This window comes from Schistocerca cancellata, chromosome 4 (genome assembly GCF_023864275.1).
Source record: "Schistocerca cancellata isolate TAMUIC-IGC-003103 chromosome 4, iqSchCanc2.1, whole genome shotgun sequence".
NCBI lineage: Eukaryota > Metazoa > Arthropoda > Insecta > Orthoptera > Acrididae > Schistocerca > Schistocerca cancellata.
Window position 1 is genome coordinate 825,334,642 of NC_064629.1, and position 23,069 is coordinate 825,357,710.

The 23,069-nt window shown below is 44.1% G+C and overlaps 1 protein-coding gene across 1 annotated transcript in view; it reads right to left on the reverse strand.

The window, feature by feature from the left end:
* Positions 1 to 23,069, reverse strand: part of LOC126183592 (osmotic avoidance abnormal protein 3) — a 381,860-nt gene that overhangs the window by 63,105 nt on the left and 295,686 nt on the right. Inside the window, exon 16 of the mRNA XM_049925691.1 lies at positions 15,882 to 15,999. Coding sequence (XP_049781648.1) covers positions 15,882 to 15,999 — 118 coding nt within the window. The remainder of the gene's footprint in view (positions 1 to 15,881; positions 16,000 to 23,069) is intronic.

The following is a 23,069-nucleotide window of genomic DNA, read 5'->3' on the forward strand; positions in this document are numbered from 1 at the left end:
GGAGCAATCCGAAGCAATGTATGATGACGTTAACTAAGATGTGTATGAGCTCTATAAGAAATGAATGCAGTTCTTATTGTAACAGCGAGAGCATCATAATATGCTCAGTGGAATTCAGGTTGAGGCATTGAGCTGCCATTCAGTGTGCTGAGTTTTTTTGCTGTGTCGTAAAGTAAAAGCGTGTGGCATTGTTTGTTGCGGATCCCTCAGGGGTTGTTAAGCCACGCAATTATTGGAAAAGCTTCCATCCCTTGCGCACAGTGGCATCTTTCTCCAGCGAAATGCTAGGGTTGTACCGTTAAGCCGTCTGCACACGGACCGCGCTGTCGAACGTTAACGTTGAGCGTGCCAAGTTCCACCTGCCCCTGAACGCTCAGGAACGGTGCGACTTGTGCATACGGTACGTGGGCCCCAACGTGGTATACGCTATCACGACGCACTCCAGCGGCAGTTGTGGGATGCTTCCAGTTCGTAAATCACACTGTTTACTTAACAGGCGCACGTAAAATTCCCACGTTAGCACTATTAAAACGCACATTTCCTGCATCGTCCACGAAAAGGAAAGTACCATGTCCAATAAATAAGGACACAGGCGTATAAAAGTTCCATTACAAACAGTGCAGTACTAATTTGGTTCTTGGTTATTTCATCATCCCCACATTTCAGTAAAACTCCAAGATCAGTCTTACATGAGCACTGTTCCTATCCAGTAGCAGAATCTTTGCAACATGTGAATTGCGAAGCGTAAAAGAAAAAGGAGCAAAATATCTTTATACAAGTAGCGCAAGCTGCCCTGTTGATTAAGCCAATCGAACAAAGTCACCCCTCAAAAATTGGTTTGCATAACATCAAATATTATAATATATTCTTATATTAAACTAATAATAAAGTATCAGAACCCAATAAAAACGCGAATGTTAAGAAAAAAATACTCATTACGCTACACGAACAACATACCACGGATCTCCAATTATTTTATGATAACCGTTGCTGAAAACCTTAATCGTAGATATGTTACTAACTTAAATTTAATTATAGGAAGTTGTTCAAAGAACAATGCGTTTTGGGTGGATCTTCAGTGAGTCGCTACCTTCAAATAGCCTGCTCTCATAATACGCAAGTTACAATACTTCTTTTGCCACGAATATGTTGTTTGTCATTATTTTATTGGAACGAATCACACAGTTAACAACGGTTTTTCCAGTGATTCTCAATTTGCTGGTGCCCAGAAACGGCGTATATACATATAGGCTTGAAATGAATGGCAATATGGCGCCTCACAACTCTGTACTGAAGGGAGATGGCGTGCGTGTGACGTCGGTGGTGTTGTGCCATCTCATTGGTCAACGCTCAGACGCACGCTCAGAATATCTGACATGTCAGATATTGCTCTGCACGTTCGGAAAGACTCCCAAACGTGCTATTCCACGCTATGACGTCAGAAACTCGGCACGCTCAACGCTCAACGTTCGGATGCTCGGTCCGTGTGCCGACGGCTTTAGTGCACCCCAGGTAGCTGTGATAAGTTCGTGTAGAATTTATTGTCATGATTGTGTTGTTGGTGACGATGAGTGAGGAGGTAGGGGGTGAGACCCAGCGCCGACACAAAGCCCGCTCTCCTCGAACGGAACCCAACCTGACGTCGAACCTGAAGTCCCCATCCGACGGAGCAAGGACGCACATACCCGGGAGCAAGGGGGCACCGCCCCCCTCCCCCCCTCCACTAGCTCTTAGGGAAAGGAAAAAAGATGCAGTGTAGTCAGGTGTTTTTCTTTGAAGAAAAATTTTAAAAGTCGGTATTACGCAGGTTTTTAACAGCATAGGAACTGGAACTTTTTGTGGTTACTTACAAGTCGGCACCGAGCGAGGTGGCGCAGTGGTTAGCACACTGGACTCGCATTCGGGAGGACGACGGTTCAGTCCCGTCTCCAGCCATCCTGATTTAGGTTTTCCGTGATTTCCCTAAATCGTTTCAGGCAAATGCTGGGATGGTTCCTTTGAAAGGGCACGGCCGATTTCCTTCCCAATCCTTCCCTAACCCGAGCTTGCGCTCCGTCTCTAATGACCTCGTTGTCGACGGGACGTTAAACACTAACCACCACCACCACAAGTCGGCATTATAAAATTTCCTGGCAGATTAAAACTGTGTGCCGGACCGAGACTCGAACTCGGGACCTTTGCCTTTCGTGGGAAAGTGCTTGGAAGGTAGGATACGAGGTACTGGCAGAATTGAGCTGTGAGTAGGAGTGGCGAGTCGTGCTTTGGTAGACCGGACGGTACAGCACTTGCCCGAGAAAGGTAAAGGTCCCGAGTTCGAGCCTCGATCCGGCACACAGTTTTAATCTGCCAGGAAGTTTGAAATCAGCGCACACTCCGCTGCACAATGAGAATCTGACTCAAGTCGGCATTCGTCTTCCAGCGTATTAAAAATAGTGCAAACTCCCAGGTCTACCGCGCCGCCCGCCCTCTCCCCTACAAACTATCGTATGGGTGTCCTTGCGACGGAGAGGTTATCAACAGTGCCATTTTATTTATTTCTATTTTCATATTTATTTATTCATTATTCACAATTGTAGCCTATTATCTGAAAAGCTAAAATAGGCCATACAACTCATATTTTTGCGTCTAATAAAAAGCGCATATAATAATTATTTTTGCTTGGTACTTACAAATACTGCAAAGAAAAAAATCCTAATACTACAAAACAACCAAATACTATAAGAAAGAAACATGAAAAAGGAGGAAACCTACTTTCTACCACTGAAAACTACTATTAACCCCTAAACTAATTACTTACTACCATTGCTACTGTTCGTACTACTGCTTCTGTGAGTAAAATCGGTAACTTGTTTTTGTTCATTCATTACGGTACATCAAATCTGGTCGTTTCTGCTACTGCGTCCGCCTTCCGACTACCCCGGTCAACAGCCATTGTCTGCTGGATTCCTTGGGCGTAAGGGAACACGTCAGCAGCATTTTCACTGTGCCGATCGATTCCACGATTCAGTGCAACTTCTTAGAATCTACAGTTCCGTAATCACGCGCACCACCTCCTTAAATTGTCTTCAAAATTTTTTTGTTTAGTGGTCGGTGACCTCAGTTGCCTTCCCTCCATCTGTACAGAATGTTGTGATTCTTAGATGGCAGCATGCTGACATGTGGTTCTATGCTTACTGAACAGTGACTCGTGGACACCGTGCAGATAGCACTGAATCACACGCCAGCATGCTGCTATCCCGCATGCAACACTGTGGAGAGGCGCAGAAAGTCTGATGATCTCTTCCCCTTGCCGGCCAAATACTGGCAATGTAAATTTCGTTCACCACCAGGTTTCGAACCGGATACCTTCGAGTCGAGCGACATGGCCTAGTAGTGGTTAACGCGCTCTGCTACTTTTTTCATGTGTTTTTGGGTTTATAAGCCGTTATTGTGTTACTATCTTGCAAACCGTATAGGTTTTCAAGCTCGAGTCGTTACTGTAGTGTACGTTGCCTATTTTTACTCAAAATTTTGCCAACATAGTGACCATCAGTAGCCCTTGGGAGTGAGTGGTTGTGTTGTAGAGCGTTACTTTCCTGCAGGACGAAATGATCAACTACTGATGGATATCAAGATGCATATAAGCTTCTTTCTTTTCCCTAGCGTTTATCCCAACTAGTACAGGGTCTGCTTTTTCAGGATTTGACAATTTTTTTTGTTTAACTTCCTGGCTGGAAGCGCTTCCTGACATCACAGTCGACAAGGTAACCAAAGGGAGGGAAATGTTGTGTGCCATCCTTCTGTGAATCACGTAAATTTTGTTCTGTGTTTTACCGTTTTTGAAGTGTTTGCATTCGTATTACTAGATGAGGAATTTGGGGACCAGCCCAGAATTTGCCTATACGAACGTGAAAACCGCCTAAAACCCATACTCAGACTGGCCAGTGTACCAGCCTACGGTCGTTAATCCGCTGTCTGGATTCGATCCAGGTTTGACTATCCATCCTGTCTCGCAAGCCCGCTTCCTGCATGTTAAACCATTATGACACGGGACGAGGCATGTAACATTGCCGTCACGAGGAGAGGAAATCCAGCTCACGGGACGGGCTGGTTAACGTGTTTTTGCGCTCTCAGCGCTCTCCTGTGGCGGTTGTGGGCTTTATGTGGCTCGCAATCCACACAGTTTGTTTACGAAAATGAATGTGTACATAATTTCTACATTTGCTCTGTTAAAACGTACATTCCTTCGCTTGTCCATATGTTAATCATGTTGTTCTGTCTGTAGTATACATAAATAAAAGCTTCAGTATCTATGACCGTGTAATAAGACAAAAAAGAAAGTCAGCAAGGACATCAGCTTATAAAAGTTCTTAAAATCGAACAGATTCCGGACAGAGAGTGCACTTATATTTACATAACCTCAAATATTACAGAAAATATTTCCATTAACTTAATAGGAAAGTGTCATAAACTTTTAGAAAACACAAAGGTGAAAAACAATCATGATACAGCAGGATGTGGACCCACTGTCGACTTTTTTGTAATGTGGTGCCTCGACCAACTATGCTACACTGAAATTCTGCAATGGGTAGCCTTGTATTTTACATTACAGTCTTCCAAAGGCTTTAATCGTTGATTTGTTAAGTGACACGCAGTAATAACAAATACTATCAAGAACGAAATGTTTCTGATAAATCTTCAATATGCCATTGCCTTAAAATGGCGTACTTTCGTAACATACGAGTTATAACACTAAATACGAAAATTCTTTACCCTCCAATATGACGATTCCCATCATTTTATTACAACAAATCATGCCAACACATGTTTTCGAGAGATTACATGCGCTGGTGCTTAGAAGCAGCATATATTCGAGGGTGTAAATTATAACATAAAACCCACCAAATGTGGGCTTCAGCTGAACATGACAATTACAATATGACGTCTCGCAAGTTTTGCTAGTGGTGCAGAAAGCGTTCTTGCTTCTTGGTTCCACTTTACGTGGCACGTTGTCGAAATATCGCAGTAAATATTTTGTATTTTACGTGACAAAATGGATCCTCAACGTGCAACAGTGACATCACAAAACTCGTAGAGCATCACGTCAACGTTAGCTAACAGAGGCCCATGAAGGCCCACGAGGAAGACGCCATGGTGTGTACATCACAGCACGTGAAACTGCAGTTCTTATGAGTGCCAGCAGATGTCTCTGGCGGGGAGCAAGTAACTATTTCAGACGAGTTTAATAATTCTTGACTGCGTGTTTAAACACATGCAAGCTCTCGTCAGCACACGACAAAGTTAAGATCTTTAGTGGGTGCCTTTTTAATTACATATTGATTTCCTGTGGGCCCTGCACGGAACCGAGTGTTTCCGAAGTGTAGTGGACAAGACGACTAGTGTGACATCACAAGTTCGTTGCACGGCTTGGATTTCTCGAGGGCTCCGTAGCTAACTCGTCCCGCGTGACGACCGCTTTATGTTATAAGAGCAGGTCTAGGATGTATATACAGTTCAACGACGTCATTTTCATAGAGCTATGGTCTCACATTTCGATACTGAAGCACACAGAGTGTCCATATGAAGGAGCTGCCCATTTAGAACGCACCTTTTCAGTCATGGTTCATGTTTGATGGGCTTATCGCCTAATCAGAGTATGTATACTGTCACTTTGCAAGCTAAGCTGGAATTCTTCTGCCAATATAATGGTTCTCCACGGCCCGAAAGCGCTGACTGCTGCAACGAATGTTGCAGCATACCTTTATAACAATCTTAATCGCACAATATTCGATAATATTACTCTTTTCAGCAATGGCAGTCCGTGGTTGGGTTGGAGACATAATATACACTGAAGAGCCAAAAACACTAGTACACATGCCTAATATCGCGTAGGGCCCCGCGAGCATGCAGAAATGCCGCAACGACGTGGTATGGACTCGGCTAAGGTCTGAGGGAATTTACGGCATGAATCCTGCAGAGCTGTCTACACTCCTGGAAATTAAAATAAGAACACCGTGAATTCATTGTCCCAGGAAGGGGAAACTTTATTGACACATTCCTGGGGTCAGATACATCACATGATCACACTGACAGAACCACAGGCACATAGACACAGGCAACAGAGCATGCACAATGTCGGCACTAGTACAGTGTATATCCACCTTTCGCAGCAATGCAGGCTGCTATTCTCCCATGGAGACGATCGTAGAGATGCTGGATGTAGTCCTGTGGAACGGCTTGCCATGCCATTTCCACCTGGCGCCTCAGCTGGACCAGCGTTCGTGCTGGACGTGCAGACCGCGTGAGACGACGCTTCATCCAGTCCCAAACATGCTCAATGGGGGACAGATCCGGAGATCTTGCTGGCCAGGGTAGTTGACTTACACCTTCTAGAGCACGTTGGGTGGCACGGGATACATGCGGACGTGCATTGTCCTGTTGGAACAGCAAGTTCCCTTGCCGGTCTAGGAATGGTAGAACGATGGGTTCGATGACGGTTTGGATGTACCGTGCACTATTCAGTGTCCCCTCGACGATCACCAGTGGTGTACGGCCAGTGTAGGAGATCGCTCCCCACACCATGATGCCGGGTGTTGGCCCTGTGTGCCTCGGTCGTGTGCAGTCCTGATTGTGGCGCTCACCTGCACGGCGCCAAACACGCATGCGACCATCATTGGCACCAAGGCAGAAGCGACTCTCATCGCTGAAGACGACACGTCTCCATTCGTCCCTCCATTCACGCCTGTCGCGACACCACTGGAGGCGGGCTGCACGATGTTGGGGCGTGAGCGGAAGACGGCCTAACGGTGTGCGGGACCGTAGCCCAGCTTCATGGAGACGGTTGCGAATGGTCCTCGCCGATACCCCAGGAGCAACAGTGTCCCTAATTTGCTGGGAAGTGGCGGTGCGGTCCCCTACGGCACTGCGTAGGATCCTACGGTCTTGGCGTGCATCCGTGCGTCGCTGCGGTCCGGTCCCAGGTCGACGGGCACGTGCACCTTCCGCCGACCACTGGCGACAACATCGATGTACTGTGGAGACCTCACGCCCCACGTGTTGAGCAATTCGGAGGTACGTCCACCCGGCCTCCCGCATGCCCACTATACGCCCTCGCTCAAAGTCCGTCAACTGCACATACGGTTCACGTCCACGCTGTCGCGGCATGCTACCAGTGTTAAAGACTGCGATGGAGCTCCGTATGCCACGGCAAACTGGCTGACACTGACGGCGGCGGTGCACAAATGCTGCGCAGCTAGCGCCATTCGACGGCCAACACCGCGGTTCCTGGTGTGTCCGCTGTGCCGTGCGTGTGATCATTGCTTGTACAGCCCACTCGCAGTGTCCGGATCAAGTAAGGTGGGTCTGACACACCTGTGTCAATGTGTTCTTTTTTCCATTTCCAGGAGTGTATAAATCCGCAAGATTACGAGGGGGCGGAGATCTCTCCTGAACAGCACGTTGCAAGGCATCCCAGATTTACTCAATAATGTTCATATCGGGGGAGGGGGGGGGGGGGTTCGGTGGCCAGCGGAAGTGTTTAAACTGAGAAGACTGTTCCTGGAGCCACTCTGTAGCAATTCTGGACGTGTGGGGGGTAGCATTATCCTGCTGGAATTGCCCAAGTTCGTCGGAGTGCACAATTGACATGAATGGATGCAGGGGATCAGACCAGATGCTTACGTACGTGTCACCTGCCAAAGAGTCGTATCTAGACGTATCAGTGGTCCCATATCACTCCAACTGCACACGCCCCACACCATTACAGAGCCTCCACCAGCTTGAACAGCCCCCTGCTGACATCCAGGGTGCATGGATTCTTGAGCTTGTCTCCACACCCGTACACGTCCATTCGCTCGATGCAATTTGAAACGAGACTCGTCCGACCAGGCATGTTTCCAGTCATCAACAGTCCAATGTCGGTGTTGTCGGGCCCAGGCGAGGCGTAAAGCTGTGTGTCGTGCAGTCATCAAGGGTACGCGAGTGGGTCTTCGGTTCCAAAAGCCCACATCAATGATGTTTCGTTGAATGGTTCGCGCCGGCCGCTGTGGCCGAGCGGTTCTAGGTGCATCAGTCTGGAACCGCGTTGCTGCTACGGTCGCAGTTCGAATGCTGCCTCGCGCATGGATGTGTGTGATGTCCTTAGGTTAGTTAGGTTTAAGTAGTTCTAAGTCTAGGGTGCTGATGACCTCAGATGTTAAGTCACATAGTGCTTATGGACTGATGACCTCAGATGTTAAGTCCCATAGTGCTTAGAGCCATTTTTGAATGGTATGCACGCTGACACTTGTTGATGGCCCAGCACTGAAATCTGCAGCAGTTTGCGGAAGGATTGTACTTCTGTCACGGTAAACAATTCCCTTCAGTCGTCGTTGGTCCCGTTCTTGTAGAATTTTTTTCCGGCCGCAGCGATGTCGGAGATTTGATGTTTTACCGGATTCCTGATATTCACGGCACACTCGTGAAATGGTCATATGGGAAAATCCGCGCTTCATCGCTACCTCGGAGATGCTGTGCCCCATAGCTTGTGGCCGACTATAGCACTTAAATCCTGATAACCTGCCATTGTAGCAGCAGTAACCGATCTAACAACTGCGCATGCCTGTACCAGTTTCTTTGGCGCTTCATTGTGTAACATAATTATTGGTCTCCAGTTGTTTTCATAGTTATTGTCTGGCTGAGCGTTCTGGATGCTGAACTATTACTCAGGAATCATTTCCATATTTTAGAAATCACAATAGGATGATTATTTAACCACTCAATCATCTATCTTTGTGTTTGGACTACCTCTAAATGTTTATGTAGGGGTGTGACCTCGTCGACCGGAAAAGTAAACGCATTTCGCCAGACAATGAGGCCCCAGACGTCTCTAAGAGAAGTAATTATTACCTCGAAGAAAAGTAGTTAATTTTTTGTTTGTTTGCAGGTACGTGGCTTCCGTTCATGCACGGAAATAACGTAGTTCTCCGCTGGAAGAGCCAAAAAAAATGAGGCTGCTCATTGATCAAGTTAAGTATCGTGCAGTAATTTGTTTTCTGCATCTGAAGGCGCAAATAGTTGCAACAAACCATGCTGACTTGGTGTAACTGTATGGTAACAATGCACCATCATGTAACAATGGCCAGGTTGGGCATATCCTTCCCTTGCGATCAAAGAAGTCCGAATGACAAAGAACGAAATGGTAGAACATCGCTCTGTGAAGAACTGGAACCGTAAGAGAAATGGAAGCCCTAGCGCTCGAAGACCGGCGTAAGACAGTCGAGGCAATATTGGAGAAAGCTGCCCGATGGACCACAGACATTGCCGAGGCGTGCTGGCTTGCGTGCATCGACGATACATATAGCAGCACCATAGGTACAACCACAACGTAGGCATATCTGTGGAGAGGCCAGACAAACTTGTGGTTCCTGAAGAGGGGTAGCAGCCTTTTAGTAATGGTAGGGCCAACATTCTGAATGATAGACTGATCTGGCCTTGTAAGATCAGCCAAAATGACCTTGCTGTGTTGTTGCTGCGAATGCTGAAAGCTAGGGAAACTACAGCTATTATGCTTCCCGAGGACATTAAGCTCTGCTGCACGGTGAAATGATGATGGCATCCTCTTGGGTAAAATATTCCAGAGGTAAAATAGACCCCAATCTGGATCTCCAGGCGGGACTATTCAGAAGAATGCTGTCATCAGGAAAACCAAAACTGGCCTTCTACGGACGGAAGCGTAGAATTACATCTCTTAACGGATATGTTGAGGTTAGATATAGTGGGAACTAGTGAAGTTCGATGGCAGAATGAACAGGACTTCTGGTCAGGTGAGTGGAGGTTTATAAACACAAAAGCAAACAGAAGTAATGAAGGGGTAGAGCTAATAATGAATGAGAAAATGAGAATGCTGGTAAGCTGTTATAAGTAGCATAGTAAAAGCATTATCGTAGCCAAGATACACACAAAGCCAACACCCACGACAGTAGTACGAGTTTATATGCCAAATAGCTCCGAAGATGATGGAGTGAAAAATGTGTTACGAGATTATAGAAATTATTAAGGTAGTTAAGGATGAGAAGAGTGACTGGAATTTCGTAGTAGGAAGAGCAACAGAAGGAGAAATAGTAGGAGAATATGGACTGGAGGAAAGGGAAGAAAGAGGAACCTGCCCGGTCGCATTTTACGCAGAGCATAATTTAACACTTGGTTTAAGGATCATGAAAGAAGGTGGAAGAGACCTGGCGACACTGTGAAGGTGCAGATTGATTATATAATGGTTATACAGAAATTTCGGAACGAAATTTTAAACTGTAAGACATTTCCAGGGGCAGATGTGGACTCTGGCTATGAGCTGTAGATTAAAACTGAAGAATTTCGCAAAATGATGGGAAATTAAGGAGATGGGACTAGGACAAGTTCAAAGAACCAGAGGTTGTTTGAAGTTTCAAAGCGAGCATTAGACGACGATTGGCTGAAATGGGGGAAAGGAATACAGTAAGACATGAATGGGTAGCTTTGAGATTTTAAATAATAAAGGCAGCAGAGGATCAAATAGGTAAAAAGACAAAGCCTAGTAGAAATCCTTGGATATCACAAGAGATACTGATGTTGAAAGAAGAAAATATAAAAATGCCCCGAATGGAGTAGGCAAAAGGGAATATAGACGTCAAAAAAATTGAGATTGACAGAAAGTGTAAAATGGCTAAGCAGGAATGGCTAGAGAATAGCTAGACCACGTGTAGCTAGGAGAATGATAGATATCGCATGCAGGAAGGTTAAAGAGGCCTTTGGAGAAAAGAAAAGCAGCTGTATGAATATCGGAAGAGCTCAGATGGCAAACCAGTACTAGTCAAAGAAGGGAAAGCTGAAAGTTGGAAGGAATGTATAGAGGAGCTATACAAGTGAAATGAATTTTAAGATAACATTATAAAAAGGGAAGAGGAAGCTTATAAATGAAGATGAGATAGGAGATACGATACTGCGAGAGGCTTTGACAGCGCACTGAAATACCTAAGACGAAACAAGGCTCCTGGAGTAGACATTTCCTCAGAACTACTGATAACCTTGGGAGAGCCAGCAATGACAAAACTATTCCATCTGGTGTGCAACATATATGAGACAGGCGAAATACCCTCAGGCTTCAAGAAGAATGTAGTAACTCCACGTCCAAAGAAACCAGGTGCTGATAAGTGTAAATATTACCGAACTATCAGTTTAATAAATCATAGTGACGAAAATACTCAACAAATTATTTACAGAAGAATGGAAAAACTGGTAAAAGCCGACCTCTAAGAAGATCAGGTTGGATTCCGGAGAAATGAAGGACCACGCGAGGCAATACTGACCCTATAATTTCTCTTAGAAGATAGGATAAGGAAATGTAAACCTACGTCTATGGTATTTCTAGAGTTAGAGAAAGCTTTTGACAATGCTGACTGGAACGCACTCTTTCAAATTCTGAACGTAGCCGGGGTAAAATACAAAACAGTTGTAAGAATCGAAGGTTATGAAAGTGGCTGGGAAAGGAGTGAGACATGTTTGTAGGCTATCGCCGAGTTTATTCAACCTGTGATAGGAGGGCACAAGATGGAAATTAACAAAAGCGAAACAAGAATATTGGAACGAAGACGAATTAAATCAGGCGATGCTGTGAGAATTAGATTAGGAAACGAAGCAGTAAAAGTAACAGATGATTTCTGATATTTGTGCAGTAAAATAACTGATGATGGTCGAAGCAGAGAGGATATAAAATGTAGACTGGCAATGACTAAAAAAGCGTTTATGAAAAAGAGAACTTTTTTAACGCCAAATATAAATTTAAGTATTAGGAAGTCTCCGTGAAGACATTTTTCTGGAGTGCAGCCTTGTGCCAAAGTGAAACTCGTGTGATAAGCAGCCCAGACAAGAAGGTAGTCGAAGCTTTTGGGATATGGTACGACGGAAGAATGCTTAAGATTAGATGGGTCGACCACGTAACTGATGAGGAAGTACGGAATCTAATTGGAGAGAAAAGAAATTTGTGACACAACTTGACTAAAAGAAAGAATCAGTGGATAGGATACATTATAAAACATCAAGAAATCGTCCATTCATTATTGGTGGGAAGTATTGGGGGTAAAGACTGGAGAGGGAAACCAAGAGAGGATATAAAATGTAGACTGGCAATGACAAAAAAAGCGTTTCTGAAAAAGAGAACTTTTTTAACGCCAAATATAAATTTAAGTATTAGGAAGTCTCCCTGAAGACATTTTTCTGGAGTGCAGTGCGAAGGTTCAAATTGATGTGGGTTACAGCATTTATTTGAAGATCAAGAGGCTTGCAGAGGATAGAGTAGTGTGAAAAGCTGCATCAAACCAGTCTTCGGAGTGAAGACTACAGCAACAATGGAGAAAGCGAAGATCAATCACGGACCAGTTTTCAACATGTTCCACTACATTTTGATCATAATAAAGGTAATCGTCCGCTGAGTTCCACGACTACTCACACACATTCCAAAAGCCCGCCGACTGTAGGCGGCATCAGGAATTTTGCAGTAGTGTCAGGCCAGTCGAGAAGATTCTTTAGCTACCTAATCTCCACGTACGAGTGCTGGATAGACACTATGACTCCGAGGCAAAAGAGAAAAGCAAGTAGTGGAAACATGTGGATTCACCAGCGTCGAAAGAGGTGAAGACCGTACCACCATCGTTCAAGGTGATACTGAATATTTTTTGGGATCTACATTTACATCTGCATGGATATTCTGCAAATCACATTTAAGTGCCTGGCAGAGGGTTCATCGAACCACCTTCACAATTCTCTATTACTCCAATCTCGTATAGCGCGCGGAAAGAACGAACACCTATATCTTTCTGTACGAGCTCTGATTTCCCTTATTTTATCGTGGTGGTCGTTCCTCCCTATGTGGGTCAGTGTCAACAAAATATTTTTGCATTCGGAGGAGAAAGTTGGTGATAGGAATTTCGTGAGAAGATTTCGTCACAAAGAAAAACGCATTTCTTTTGATGATGTCCAGCCAAAATCCTGTATCACTTCTGTGACAGTCTCTCCCATATTTCGCGATAATACAAAACGTGCTGCCTTTCCTTGAACTTTTTCGATGTACTCCGTCAGTCCCATCTGGTAAGGATCCCACACCGCGCAGCAGTATTCTAAAAGAGAACGGACAAGTGTAGTGTAGGCAGTCTCCTTAGTAGGTCTGTTACATTTTCTAAGTGTCCTGCAGTCTTTGGTTAGCCTTCCCCACAACATTTTCTATGTGTTCCTTCCAATTTAAGTTGTTCGTAATTGTAATGCCTAGGTATTTAGTTGAGTTTACGGCTTTTAGATTAGACTGATTTATCGTGTAATCGAAGTTTAACGAGTTCGTTTTAGCACTCATGTGGATGATCTCACACTTTCCGTTATTTAGGATCAACTGCCACTTTTCGCACCATTCAGATATCTTTTCTAAATCGTTCTGCAGTTTGTTTTGATCTTCTGATTACTTTATTAGTCAATAAACGACAGCGTCATCTGTAAACAACCGAAGACGGCTGCTCAGATTGTCTCCCAAATCGTTTATATTGATAGATCACTACCCCTCGTGTTGCACGTGGAGGAGGGACCTCAGGCTTGCTATTGTTCTGCAGGTAACCTACAGTACACAGCTGAAAAACTAGAGGTCAATGGAGGAATCATTGAACTTCAAGAGTGTTTAGGATCCGTACCAGATCGCTTTAAAGGAAGACATAGACGCAGTTCAGAGGCGAACTGCTAGATTTGTTGCCGATAGGATCGAACAACACATAAGTATTACGGAGATGCTTCGGGAATCCAAATGAAAATCACTTGAGGGAAGCCGACGTTCTTTTCGAGGAGCACTGTCGAGGAGGTTTGGAGAACCGACATTTGAGGCTGATTGCAGAACGCCTCTTCTGCCACCAACGTACATTTCACGTAAGGACAACGAAGATAAGATTAGGTATATTAAGGTTCGCACGGAGGCGTATAGATTGTTGTTTTTCCCTCGCTCTATTTGCGAGTGGAAGAGGAAAGCCATACGGCGGCTTGCGGAGTATGTATGTAGATGTAGAAGATCCACATCTACATCCATATTGTGAAAAACACTGTGAATGCGTAGAATGGGACACTTCCCATTCTACCGGTTGTTAGGGCTTCTTCCCAGATTCACGTATGGAATGCAGGAAGAATGATTGCTTAAACGCCTCCATGTGCTCTTTAATTAGTTTCATCTTGTACTCGCAATCCTTACGGGAGACGCATGTCGTAGGAGTTGTAGTATACTCCTTGATACCTCACTTAAAGCTGGTTCTTGAAACTTTGTATGTAGGCTTTCTCGGGATAGTTCGCGTCTATCTTCCAGGGTCTGCCAAAGGACCTATCGGGCATAATGATTTGTAAAAGCGGAGATTTTGAAGGAAATATCAGCAAACGGTTACACTTGAATTTCTCAGAAGAAGCATTTTTTGCAAAATGTGTGATTTTAGTGTGGGAAAAGAGGCCTTATTCAAGAGTAAAGAAATTTGTTAGCATGTAATCAGATCGGTGGGCTGAAAAGTCCAAGCTGTACATGCCCTGAGTAAATTTTTTCCAGAAACTTGGAAATTCTGCTACTGAGGGACACCATGGTCTGTATCTGATGTGAGAGACTTTGACTTCATCTGGAAGAGTGATCAACACTAAGTGATGACAATAGTCGTAGTACTTGCTGACTGACCCCATGTCTACTAAAACATAACAGCTGCCTCGTGCAAATGCTGCCTGTTCCTCCATACAATGTAAAATTCATGGGTGGCCTGATGTCAACAAACCGATCGCTGTTGATACTGAAATGCGTTAACGTACCTAAGTTAAAGTCTGTCAGTGAATGTTCCACTTGTCTCAAAGTCGTAATATTTTACGCGCGGGAAAGTCACCATAACATTGTTATTAACAGAGTGGACATTTTATTTTTTTCAAAAGTTTGGTTTGTAATACAAAGGTGCTGCTATTTTGGTTCAAGCGCTTCAGAACAAGGTAGTAATTAACTTAGAAAAGAATCACCTCCATCATCATCTGTGGTTCAAAACGAACGATTTTTATGGACATAAAATCAATTGTAAAGTACCTTCATTCAAAATGTTCAAATGTGTGTGAAATCTTATGGGACTTAACTGCTAAGGTCATCAGTTCGTATGCTTACACACTACTTAACCTAAAGTATCCTAAGGACAAACACACACACCAATGCCCGAGGGAGGACTCGAACCTCCGCCGGGACCAGCCGCACAGTCCATGACTGCAGCGCATGAGACCGCTCGGCTAATCCCGCGCGGCGTACCTTCATTACATTTATGCAGCTGGCGCACCTGATTTTTTATTCTTCACTCAAATGAATTACTCAGATTAGTATATCTAATTGCTATTTGCCACTCCTACGCGTATTATTTTAAATAACAAATGTAATTAATGTAAATTATCTCTCCAAGATGGGTAAGGGTAATAAATCTATGACCACACAAATAGCTTGTCTAGTGTGAGTAACTGAAAACATACCACAAAAGTTTCTTCAGTTTCCTTAAATCAATTAAAGCAAATGCCAGGAAGGTTCCTTTAAAAAATGCACGACCGATTTGCTTCCCAATCCTTCCCCAATCCGAGCTTTCATTCCGTCTCTAATGACCATATCGTTCTTGAGCGTCAAACCCTAGTCATTTAACTATAGTAAGTATGGAGGAGCTGTGCGCGCTTCTGGAAAGTTCTTTGTACCTAGTAAACGGTAGCTACCGTTAAGTGTTTTCGCTAAGCACGTGCATATTAAACTATTTATGTGTAATAGTCTACAAGCATCTTGTCAGCCAGGAATTTTTTTCCCAAATGCGGAGAGAGGTGGCATACTAACAAATGTGACTACTCGTTATTGCAGTAAAGAAGTGGGAACTCACCTCTCCACGTATTGAACGCGTGGCTCGCCTCTTCTTTCACTCTGTTCAGACGCTCTGCAGCTCTCTTTGGCTTGAAATAGTCGGTTACAATACTCTGTTCGTCACTTCGATGGAACCTCTGAAAAATAAAAAAACAGAAATTCGTTTGATATAAATCAATAATTACTAACAGGAGTTCACTTTCTTTGCAGTTGGAGTACGGAGCATATGTTTCAGAGCTGCCTGACCATGCTAGCGACCGTGTAATCTTCAGGCATATGGTTACTGATAATGAGAATTATACATACCTGAGAATTCACAGAGTAAGCAGTGGCAATTATAAAAGCAATACAATTTTCCAAAGTAATATTTCCTTTCTATGGTTCTAAAGAGTAAGTTCACATGAAATATTTCTTAAAATTGCGACAGATATTCACTCTAAAAGTTTAATGACGTTTACGACTTTTCATTATTATTTTTAATTTTTAATTTTGTTTGTTGTTTTTGGAAATGTAGTGGTGACATTTCACTTTGAGACAGTTCAGCAGAAATGGTTTTTGGAAGTACATATCTCAATTGTCAGCTTAAGGAAGCAACAAGCAGATGATTTCTTATATTATTCAAAAGAATTATCGGAAATATTTTAGACTGTATATACAATAGTATAAAACAATTTTTGGCAACTAGGTATGTTACCAAATCTACCTTTATTTTCCGTAGATAAAGTGTGGAACAAAACATCACTGGATTATCAGAATCCAGCGAAATGTACAAATAGTGTCGAAAACGAAGTGACAACACCCGTTCATTTACATATTGAGGGTGATATTCATCAGAATATATGCCCTCTGTGAGCGTTATCACGGTCTGCCAACACTCGTGCCGTGGACCATAATAAGCCCACGGAGGTTAATCTGTCGTTTTGTTTCTATTTTTCAACAACCAAGTTCTTGGAGAGTCTGTTGTGGGACGAATGCATCTGTCATGCATGTCCCATACGTGCTCAATGGAGTAGAGGTTGAAAATAACAGCTGACCATTCCATCACTTGAACTTTCGGTCGGACTACATCCATGGTGACACCCGTTAGAGGTTCCCTGACACAATCATGCTTGAGTTCACACCAAAACTAAGTCATATTAAAAGCTTTTGGACTCGGCGATTGAATTTATTGCAACTAGTAATCCTAAGAATTTACCACTGCCAACCTCTTCTATCTTTTTGTCGTCATAATTTAGACAGATACTGGGAGGAAATCTGTTATAAGTTGTGAACTGCATGTGGTCTGTCTTTTCAAAGTTTAATCATAATGGGCACGGAAAAATCAATTAATGTCCATGAAAATTTCATTAATTGCTCCTTCTAAAACTATACTTGATTTGCTATTTGTTACAATCTGTCTATCAGCAAACAAAACGAACTTGACATCGAGGAATGTTACAAATGAAAGTTCTTTAATATACACAAGAAAAGTAGGGGCCCCACGATAGAACCTTGTGGGACAACACGTGTAACTAGTTTCTGTTACGCAATTCTACTTCCATCGCACATGCTTCCATAAGCTGCTCCAAGCGAAATTTATTGGTGTTTATGTTCTTAAATGTTGGCAGTTCCTCAAGAATGTGGTACCCTTCCTTTCTCCGTTTCTGCTCTACAGAAGTGAGATTTTAACCTAATTCCTGTAACACTTAACATATCTATACCACTGGTCACATGATAAGAAAGACAGATTGTCAAGTAGGAGTGATGACTGTAATTAATCAAGTCAATACTCATAAGCAGTTCATTAAATTTAATCTTTGGTCCTCGAATGTTCTGATGCAATAAGGATACCTGGTATTTTACACTGATCGAAATATAAATGAAGGGAAATAAAATTTCTGTTTCTTCCTATCCTCCTTACAATAAAAACATGTGACACCCGTAACTTATGACAGAGTTTACTGACAGAACCAACAAGAACCACATTAGACCCACCATAAGCATCCTTTCCAGATCCAAATTGACTCTCTTGACAGAAGAGCTGAAACGAGGTCGATCATAAGGCCTAAGAACAGATGAAAATTCGGCACTGGTATGTCTCGATACTGACGCTGTCTTTACCAGGCAACACGCTGTACTCTACCGCATCAAGCACTATTGCCTGGCCCACCCACTAAACAGCGGTATCTTGTTTTCTCAGAATTGGGGATACTAAATACTGCTTCCCACTACAATTATAACAATATATTTATCTTATATCAACAGTGCAGTTCATAGAATCAATACTAGATGTAAGAATAATTCACATAAAGATTTAAAGTAACTTACTTTGACACAGAAAGGTGTCTATTACTCAGGAACACACATTTTCAATAACTTGTCAGCAGACATAAAAAGTTTAGCTACTAATAGAGTTTAGTTTAAGCAGAGCCTAGAGAAGTTATTGGTGGTCATCTTCTTCCACTCCACTGACGAATTTCTTAGTAGACCCAACTGACAGAAGTACTATTTATAATACCAGGTGATTGTAATTAAAGTGCACCTATTCACGGAGGTGCAGTATGGGCTATAATTATCGCTTGACATCGAAACTTGTTAGATATGCTAATGCGTTAATGCGGTTCCGATTTACACTAGAAAAAACATTAGTTCCATTTGTGGCTACCATATGCTAATCTGGTGTTACACACTGTTTGTATGACGGTATGATATCCACGCTGCCATTTGACAAGCCATAACGTGAGTGAACAATATAGGGTGGTCCATTGATCGTGACCGGGCCAAATATCTCACGAAATAAGCGTCAAACGAAAAAACTACAAAGAGCGAAACTTGTCTAGCTTGAAGGGGGAAACCAAATGGCGCTATGTTTGGCCCGCTAGATGGAGCTGCCATAGGTCAAACGGATATCAACTGCGTTTTTTTTTTAAATAGGAACACCCATTTTTTATTACATATTCGTGTAGTACGCAAAGAAATATGAATGTTTTAGTTAGACCACATTTATCGCTTTGTGATAGATGGCGCTGTAATAGTCACAAACATGTGGCTCACAATTTTAGACGAACAGTTGGTAACAGGTAGGTTTTTTAAATTAAAATACAGAACGTAGGTACGTTTGAACATTTTATTTCGGTTGTTCCAATATGATAATGTACCTTTGTGGACTTATCATTTGTGAAAACGCATGCTGTTACAGCGTGATTACTTGTAAATACCACATTAATGCAATAAATGCTCAAAATGATGTCCGTCAACCTCGATGCATTTGGCAATACGTGTAACGACATTCCTCTCAACAGCGTGTAGTTCGCCTTCCGTAATGTTCGCACATGCATTGACAATGCGCTGACGCATGTTGTCAGGCGTTGTCGGTGGATCACGATAGCAAATATCATTCAACTTTCCCCACAGAAAGAAATCCGGGGACGTCAGATCCGGTGAACGTGCGGGCCATGGGATGGTGCTTCGACGACCAATCCACCTGTCATGGAATATGCTATTCAATACCGCTTCAACCGGACGCGAGCTATGTGCCCGACATTCATCATGTTGGAAGTACATCATCATTCTGCCATGCAGTGAAACATCTTGTAGTAACATCGGTAGAACATTACGTAGGAAATCAGCATACATTGCACCATTTAGATTGCCATCGATAAAATGGGGGCCAATTATCCTTCCTCCCACAACGCTGCACCATACATTAACCCGCCGAGGTCGCTGATGTTCCACTTGTCGCAGCCATCGTGGATTTTCCGTTGCCCAATAGTGCATATTATGCCGGTTTACGTTACCACTGTTGGTGAATGACGCTTCGTCGCTAAATAGAACGCGTGCAAAAAATCTGTCATCGTCCCGTATTTTCTCTTGGACCCAGTGGCAGAACTGTTCATGACGTTCAAAGTAGTCGTCATGCAGAGGCAGGGGAAACCGTCCGTAATTGAGACACAACGGCGCAGAAAAGACAGCTGACACCTCTGCTACAATTTGACGTGATGTCTGGCTTTAAATACTCCTGTTTCAGACATCTCGTCCTCAGCGTTTACATAACCGATCCCGACGGAATGACAGTCTCGTTAGTTACTGGCGACCCGTGATGTGCTGCCTTTTCGAAGACGACGCTAAGAGACAGCAGCCTTCACCGATCCACGTTGCCGCTACTGATGGGTCACAGCCGTGACTGATGGAAGACGCGGGCATACTGGGCCTTTCTCTGGTGAAGGGTCAAACAAACTGACTGCAAGCTTCCATCTTCTACTTGCTGGGTGGGCAAATGAGTGTCGCATACAGGGCTGTACGTGTACCGTCTTCCTGGTTATACGCTGTATGTGCCGAGGGAGCCCTACGCTTCCGACTTCGCAACAACCGTCGTCCGGAAGATGATGTGGTTCAGATCTAAGGGCGCATCCTTTTGTTGATGCTATGGTGCACGGTAAGATGTCGAAGTTGAGTGACTGTAGGAACGTACAGATAGAAAAGATGAATGGTCGACTTCGGTTTATTGGGAGAATTTTAGGAACGTGTAGTTCGTCTGTAAAGGAGACCACATGTAGGTGGCTGGTATGATATATTCTGAATACCGCTCGAGTGTTTGGGATCTGTACCAGGTTGGATTGAAGGAAGATATCGAAGCAATTAAGAGCCAGACAGCGAGATTTGTGACTAGTAGGGTCGAACAACATGTAAGTGTTACAGAGATGCTTCGGAAACTCAAATGGGAATCCCTGGAGGAAAGGCGACGTTCTAATAAGAGAACCGGCATTTGAAGCTGACTGCCGAACGATTCTACTGCCGCCAACACACACAGCGCGTAAGGACCACGAAGATAAGACACGATAAATTAGGGCTCATACGGAGGCATATAGATGGTCGTTTTTCCCTCGCTCTATTTGCGAGTGGAATAGGAAAGGAAATGACTCATAGTGGTTCAGGGTACCCTCCTCCAAGCACCCTACGGTGGCTTGTGGAGTATTTACATTACTGGCCATTAAAATTGCTACACCATGAAGATGACGCGCTAGAGACGCGCTGTGATATGCAAATGATTAGCTTTTCAGAGCATTCACACAAGGTTGGCGCCGGTGGCGACACCTACAACGTGCTGACATGAGGAAAGTTTCCAACCGATTTGTCATACACAAACAGCAGCTGACCGGCGTTGCCTGGTGAAACGTAAGGAGGAGAAATGCGTACCATCACGTTTCCGACTTTGATAAAGGTCGGATTGTAGCCTATCGCGATTGCGGTTTATCGTATCACGACATTGCTGCTCGCGTTGGTCGAGACCCAATGACTGTTAGCAGAATATGGAATCGGTGGGTTCAGGAGGGTAATACGGAACGCCGTGCTGGATCCCAACGGCCTCGTATCACTAGCAGTCGAGATGACAGGCATCTTATCTGCATAGCTGTAACGGATCGTGCGGACACGTCTCGATCCCTGAGTCAACAGATGGGGACGTTTGCAAGACAACAACCATCTGCACGAACAGTTCGACGACATTTGGAGCAGCATGGACTATCAGCTCGGAGACCATGGCTGCGGTTACCCTTGACGCTGCATCTCAGACAGGAGCGCCTGCGATGGTGTACTCAACGACGAACCTGGGTGCACGAATGGCAAAACGTCATTTTTTCGGATGAATCCAGGTTCTGTTTACAGCATCATGATGGTCGCATCCGTGTTTGGCGACATCGCGGTGAACGCACATTGGAAGTGTGGGAAGTGTGTATTCGTCATCGCCATAGTGGCGTATCACCCGGCGTGATGGTATGGAGTACCATTGGTTACACGTCTCGGTCACCTCTTGTTCGCATTGACGGCACTTTGAACAGTGGACGTTAGATTTCAGATGTGTTACGACCCGTGGCTCTACTCTTCATTCGATTCCTGCGAAACCCTACATTTCAGCACGATAATGCACGACCGAATGTTGCAGGTCCTGTACGGGCCTTTCTGGATACAGAAAATGTTCGACTGCTGCCCTGGCCAGCACATTCTCCAGATCTCTCACCAATTGAAAGCGTCTGGTCAATAGTGGCCGAGCAACTGACTTGATGAACTGTGCGTATCGTGTTGAAGCTGCATGGGCAGCTGTACCTGTACACGCCATGCAAGCTCTGTTTGACTCAATGCCTAGGCGTATCAAGGCCGTTATTACGGCCAGATGTGGTTGTTATGGATACTGATTTCTAAGGATCTATGCACCCAAATTGCGTGAAAATGTAATCACATGTCAGTTCTAGTATAATATATTTGTGCAATGAATACACGTTTATCATCTGCATTACTTCTTGGTGTAGCAATTTTAATGACCATTAGTGTATGTGGATGTAGAGCCTATAGAGTGCTTGAGGCACATCCTATTCAAAGAGGTGCGTCCGCCAGCCTCCACGCAGGCCCTCTCTCGGCACTCTACGCAGGCAGCGTGCCTGACCTGCTGCAAGCTACGTCAGCTGCCGGAGATGTGTGTCCAGCATTCCACGCCGGCGCCTGAGAAAGCTGCCCGGCCCGTTTCACACACGCCGGTGAAGAAAAACAAACGGCTCTAAGCACTATGGGACTTAACATCTGAGGTCATCAGTCTCCTAGACTTAGAACTACTTAAACCTAACTAACCTGACGACATGACACACATCCATGCCAGAGGCAGGACTCGAACCTGCGACCGTAGCAGTAGCGCGGTTCCAGACTGAAGCGCCTAGAACCGTTCGGTCACAGTCGGTGAAGACATTATTCATTTTAGCAGTCACATTAATAAAATTTACAGGTACCGCTGTTTCAGTGATGACTTCGGGCGTAAGACTGGATCACTCATCAACCCTCGGAGCTCGACGTCTTACAAGGAATTCCTTGAATGGGAGGTCGCAAGTTCCGTCTATAGTAAGACTGAAGGTTCAAAATGATTGGAAAAGAGCATAGGTAGTTCCAGTTTTCAAGAAGGGTCGTCGAGCAGATGCGAAAAACTATAGGCCTATATCTCTGACATCGATCTGTTGTAGAATTTTAGAACATGTTTTTTGCTGGCGTATCATGTCATTTCTGGAAACCCAGAATCTACTCTGTAGGAATCAACATGGATTCCGGAAACAGCGATCGTGTGAGACCCATCTCGCTTTATTTGTTCATGAGACCCAGAAAATATTAGATACAGGCTCCCAGGTAGATGCCATTTTCCTTGACTTCCGGAAGGCGTTCGATACAGTTCCGCACTGTCGTCTGATAA